The 6,000-nt window shown below is 37.5% G+C and overlaps 1 protein-coding gene across 1 annotated transcript in view; it reads left to right on the forward strand.

The window, feature by feature from the left end:
- Positions 1-4,601, forward strand: part of sdc2 (syndecan 2) — a 41,271-nt gene extending 36,670 nt beyond the window's left edge. Inside the window, exons 4-5 of the mRNA XM_053492925.1 lie at positions 237-366; positions 2,410-4,601. Coding sequence (XP_053348900.1) covers positions 237-366; positions 2,410-2,573 — 294 coding nt within the window. The 3' untranslated portion in view covers positions 2,574-4,601. The remainder of the gene's footprint in view (positions 1-236; positions 367-2,409) is intronic.
- Positions 4,602-6,000: the final 1,399 nt, after the last annotated feature.

Here is a 6,000-nt window from a genome sequence, read left to right on the forward strand (position 1 = left end):
TATTAGAAAAATCATTTAAAGAAGAATGTATGCACTGAAGCTACACTATATTTAACTATTTATAAGTGTTTATCGTATTAGAATCCAAATGCTGTGATCATTCTATTCCATTTGTTTTCATTTATAACTATGGTGTATGTAAAAGACATCTTTGTGTCACAGTGGAAAAAAAAGTCCAGTGTGATCGCTTGATTTACACTCTAACGCCAGTTTCTCTTCTTTCTTTTGATTTTCAGCCTCCGGTTCCCATCACTGAGGATATGCGCAGAAATGGAGTCGCTGGAACCACTAGCTCTCCTCGCTCCGCTGTAGAGCCCTACGAGGTGCACTCGGAAAACCTCTTCCAGAGGACGGAGGTATTGGCAGGTATGTATGAAGCTGGTTTTTGGTTGCGAGCCTTTTTTTATTGAAGCATTAATGATGTAATAGCTGTTACTTAGTCTCAACTAACCGAGGTTGGTCTCTGATGGTCCATGTTATGCACTTTTTGATTTTATTACCCCGAAAAGTGTTACAATTTGTGTCCGTAGTGTTCTGAGGTTCTGAGTGGAAAAGCTGTGTGAGGATGTGTTTTATATTCCGGTTAGCAAAAGTCTGCTTTAATAAAATCTGCAAAAAGCAAAAGAAAAAAAGCTTTACAAGGTCAAGCACAAGTTTTCATATTATGAGACTGTTAGAATGTTGCCTTTAAATACTATCAAAAACCTTTATGTATGTAAAGTTATGTACTACCATTGGTTTTATAAGCTTTTAAGAATTATACAAGCTCTGTTTTTTCTAAGCGTGTTTTCTAAAATGCATTTGTTGCAAAAAATATTTTAGGCAAAATCTGTGCGTATGAACAAACTGAGCCCACGAGTAACTAAACCAAAGCACAGTTTACTAAATGGTTCGTCAGTTCGTGCATTCGTTCAGTAAAACATGCACATAGATTTTCACTGAATCCCCTCAGGGACAATGTGGTACTGTATATATAGGCGAAAAACTAAGAAACATGTTACACATTTTTTAAAATTTAAAGTTATTTTTAAATAAGATATTTTACCTTGAAATTTTATTGTAAAACATTTAACACTTCTTTTAAATGCATATTAAAAGAAAATCAAAACAATTAGAGTTGTGAACTATCAGAGCTAGAATGTTGATGCGATTTAAATTCATTGCGGTTTTCGATCAGATTCAGTAGCAAAAAAGTTTCCTGTCTAATTTCCTTTAAGCAGCTCTATTTTTTAGTTTCCTCTACTACTAAAATATTTAATATAAATTTAAATACTGTGTAACTTATGTTACTTATTTAAGTGTAATGTCAGTTAAAAAGCTGTAAATCATTCCCCCCCCCTGCCAATCTTCTCCTCCACTCTCCAGTCCAGTAGGTGGCAGTAATGAAACAAAACAACCTCTAAACTCTAAAGAGGGAAAAAAAATTGCAATACTCACATAAAATGCGAGTATTTGCAGAATATGGTAGTGGTTTCGCAGCATACGCTATAATACAGTTTGTTTAAGAAATTAGTCAATTTTAGACCGTTTAACGTATCTAAATAATTTACAAAGTATGCCACAGTTCTGAAATCTGAAAAACTGACCTAACGAATAAATTGAATCGACCAACAAAAGGTTGATTAAATTGCACAGCTTTAATTTAATTTTAATTTTAATTTAATTAATGATGTGCATTAATTAAATAACGACATTAGTTGCAAAATAGGGTAGATTTATTAGATCTATTGTGTACACTTATTTTTATTTCTCTCATGAAGAACATCCCTGGCTACGTGTTACTTTTGTTAAAACGTAAACAGAACATGGTGCATTTACGCTGGATGAAGATTAGCTGAGATATACATAACGTTCACATACCTCATTTTCGAACAAAACTCACGCTAAAATCTTACAACTCGGATTGTTTAGCATCTTCTGCGATGCCTCCCGTGCCGTTCCACCGCCCCCGCACCCAGAACCCAGAATAGAAGATAAAAGCATACAGCACTGCCTTCAAATAACTGAACATTTTCATGAAGTTTACATCCAGAGGGGAAATATTAAAAGTGAGTTAACTCTGTCTGGATAATATGCTGCACTGCCGAGGTTTTGCAGTGTGGGTGGACAGACGGCTTCCTACATCCTGCCACCTTCCTTTTGTTCTTTCCCCTCAAAAGCAGCCGAAAATCTCTTTTATTATAATTAGGCAATTAAGTGAGGCTTAACTGAGAGAGAGCATAGCCTGCGTTTTTATGAACTTTAGAATTTAGAAAGCCAGAGCCCAGCCCCGGTGGGCAGATGATTGTCGCTGACATTAGAGTCGGGGAGGACACTCACTCACTCACTCACTCACTCACTCACACACACACACACACACACACACACTGAGCTCCCTTTAACCCTGGCGTTTATTTCTTTCCCCGGCAGCCGTCATCGCGGGCGGAGTCATCGGCTTCCTCTTCGCCATCTTCCTCATCCTCCTCTTGGTGTACCGCATGAGGAAGAAGGACGAAGGCAGCTACGACCTCGGTGAGCGGAAACCGTCGGGAGCGGTGTATCAGAAGGCTCCTACCAAGGAGTTTTATGCATAGACTCCATTTCCACAATTGTCTCGCAAGCTAAACTTCATCAGTGACGGCAACGACGGTCCCATATCGCCGACGAAGACAAATAACGTTCAAGTAAAGATCAAAACTAAGACACCAACCGAGGAACATGAGTAACATAAAGAAAGCTTTTGCGTAGAGTATTGTAATTCCTTTCTTTCTTTCTTTTTTTTTTTAAATAAATAAAAAAACAAGCAATTATGGTAAATCTCAGTGTATTTAAACTTTTATTGTGTATTATTTTGAAAAAGGCTGAAAAGAAAAAAAAACACAAACAATATCTGTAAAGGTGAGGAATCTTCATCTTTCTGTCAAAGGAGCTGTTTTTAGTCGCTGACTACTTTTTAACTGTAGCAGTATGTATTTGTAAAGTAAAAAAAAAAAAAGAAACGATTTGAATAGAATTGTTCTGTATCAGTCCTGCTTTCTTTTTCAGCATTAGGTTTTTGTCTTAGCATGTCTAATGTTGATGTTAAAGGTGTATCTCATTAACTTATCTTTTTTTTTTTTTTTTTTTTACACCCTGGTGTTTTTAAAAATGCCTTTCTTTACTTTTTTACAGAGCTTTTCATCTCGAGATTAACAGTTATCCTTCAGTGTAAGCGTGCTCCCAGGGACTTTTTATTTTTAAGCCCTCGTGTCCACCTGGTCAGTTAAAAAAAAAAAAAAATCATTTTTTTCTTCTCGCTTCTTGTGTAATATCACTTTGTGGTTCAGTCAGTAATTGGACGTGAGGGTGAGAAGTGACGGGACAGAGGTAGAGCATGTAACTTTATGATTTTGGTTAATTTGGTCCCATTTGGTACGTGTAGGTGCTTGTCGGAGTTTGAGTTTAAAAGAAAAGGAACAAAAAAAAACAAAAAAACAATCCCCTTTATTTTTCTTCCTCGCACCACTATACAATACTGATTGACCATGACGGGAACTGAATGTTTTTGGCTTCGATATCAGTCATATCTGTAAGTTTAGATTACTGTGTAGAAGGAAGTGACACACTGGGGTTTCAGCACATCCTATTTAACCACGACTGGTGCATTTACGCATAAGCTGATTTTTTTTTTGCCATTTTTTCCCCCCACCCGCTGAGGCTTAATGGTTGAGTCTGCTGCCCCACTGGTTTGTTTGTTCCTCTCTCTTGGGTGTGATGCCTTTTGGATTTCGAGCCCGGCCCGGCCCGGCTGCCTCCCTCCCCAAGACACATGGGTGTTTTTTTTTTTTTTTTTTTTTTTTTTTGCTTCTGGTAAAGTCTCCAGAGTGATTCATGCCAAACTGTTTTGATCTAATCAGGTCCCTTTTGTTAGAAGCTATACTTAGACCTGGAGAACTGCTCTGATTAATAGCCTGCGACTCATCTTAAATGATAATGAGTCCAGGAAGTTCCTTTCCGAGTGGTTTCTCTGCTCGGGAAGGCTACATGAATTCGGCAGGTCATGAAGTCGTACTGAGAAGGAAGGAGAGCAGAGCGCGGAGAGGCCCCTGTTTCTGAACACGTCACACACTGCATACTAAACTCCACACATTCACGGGCTTTGCTTCATGTTCTTAATGCCGTGTGGACATGATCCACCTTAGCTGGACATGGACACAGAACATTACTGCAACACAGAATTAAGGGATTCTTACATTGTGGTATCATATTCTCTTGGCCACCTTTTTGAGTTTTCACATTTTATTGTGACTTTTTCATCATTGTTATTATTATTATAAGTTTTTTATCCTTTAGACTTTTTAAAGACGAGTCCAAATGCTTATTCACATATAGAAAAAAAACTATATCGAATAAAATATATAAATGTATATTCACGAAATGTTTTAAACCTTCAAAGTGCCTATCATTTGAAAATGTGCTTGTGTGTGTGTATCGGCTAAAAGGGAGTGTGTACACCGGAGTGGGCCGGAGCAACTGGTATCGTGTAAGCACAGCTGACTGTAACGGTAACCTTTTTTAGTCTTACAAAATGCAGACAGTATTGTAAGTTGAAACAACACTACTGAATAAACATTGTGGCCTAATGTTGCTCATTTCCTGACTCTTTATTAAGGTGTTCCCTTAATCAGAGGAGATTTTCTAGCGGCTTGGTGGCGGGAAACCTCTTCAAATGGTCAAATGCTGACAACTGAAATCAGAAAAACAGGAAAAACACAGATTTCTCCTGGGGGGAAAAAACATAGTTTTCAATTCCGGTTTCTTCAGCAAAATAAAAAGGGAGAAATTGCATATAAAATCCTGTTCTGACTGGGGTGCACTTACATTTTGACAACCGCTATGTGATGGCAAACGTGTATAATTTGGTTTGTGTCCATTTTATTATGGTAGGTAAATATCTTAACTGTAACTTTATTAAAGTGTACAATTAACTGCGAGCATAAGTATAGATGTTTTTTGGTGAAATAGTGTCTGGATAAAAAATAAAAGTCACTACCTGTATTGAACAAAACAAATATTTAAGAGTCTTCTCCTGGATAACTACTGTAATGCAGTGATTAATATGGTTCAGCTAGCAAAAAGTTATTTAACCCTAACTGATACAGTAAGGAGCTTCTAATTTCTTAAACAACCATATCAGAAGACCCATCCTGTGAGGGTTCTGGTTCAGAGGGGTCAAATTACTGTACTGCATCAAGCAAAGAAAACAACTAAGGAGATTGTGGAAACTACTGAAATTGAGTCCAACTAATTATTAAAAGCTGGAAGGATAGCATTCAGAAAAAACGTCCTGAATGAGTGTAATGAAAGATCACTAAAACACAATGAACTCAAATCATGAAAATTTCAAAAGTATGAAAACTCTCAGCTATGTTTAACAATAAAAGTAAGAGCATTTCCACATGCACGCATAAAGGACTGGGACTAAACAGCTGTGTATCCTTAAGAAAACTATCAGTGAGGGTAATCAGGGTGGAAAATGTCACATGGTCTGTTGAGTCCAGATCTACCCTGTTCTAGAGTGATGGGTGCATCAGGTTAAGGAGAGAGGTGGATAAAATAATGCAACGCCATGCCTTGTGCCTACCGAACAAGTCAGTCTGGGCCGTGTTATGAACTGGGCTTGCTTGGTCAGGTTTAGGCTCAGTATACTATATGTGTTGGTGGAGCAAAACTACTGGCTAAATAATTAAACAAATCAAAATCTGTTGATTTATGGTGTTTTTAGAACTGTTCTATAACATAAATAAAACACTTGAGGTCATGCTGTTGTAATGAATATCAGCATGGCTGTGATGCCTTTATATGGCATGCTATATATAGTCCGTTCTCTTTAGCCCATAACGGCATCACAGCTGTGGTGATATTCAGTACAATAGCACCCTTCTCAACCACCTATCTGGTTTTCCCAAACTGGCAAAAAGTGGACTAAAAATGAGTCTTCTATAAGACAAGATAGCAACAATCAATGGGACAAGCTAAACA

This window comes from Clarias gariepinus, chromosome 3 (genome assembly GCF_024256425.1).
Source record: "Clarias gariepinus isolate MV-2021 ecotype Netherlands chromosome 3, CGAR_prim_01v2, whole genome shotgun sequence".
In the NCBI taxonomy this organism is placed as follows: Eukaryota; Metazoa; Chordata; class Actinopteri; order Siluriformes; family Clariidae; genus Clarias; species Clarias gariepinus.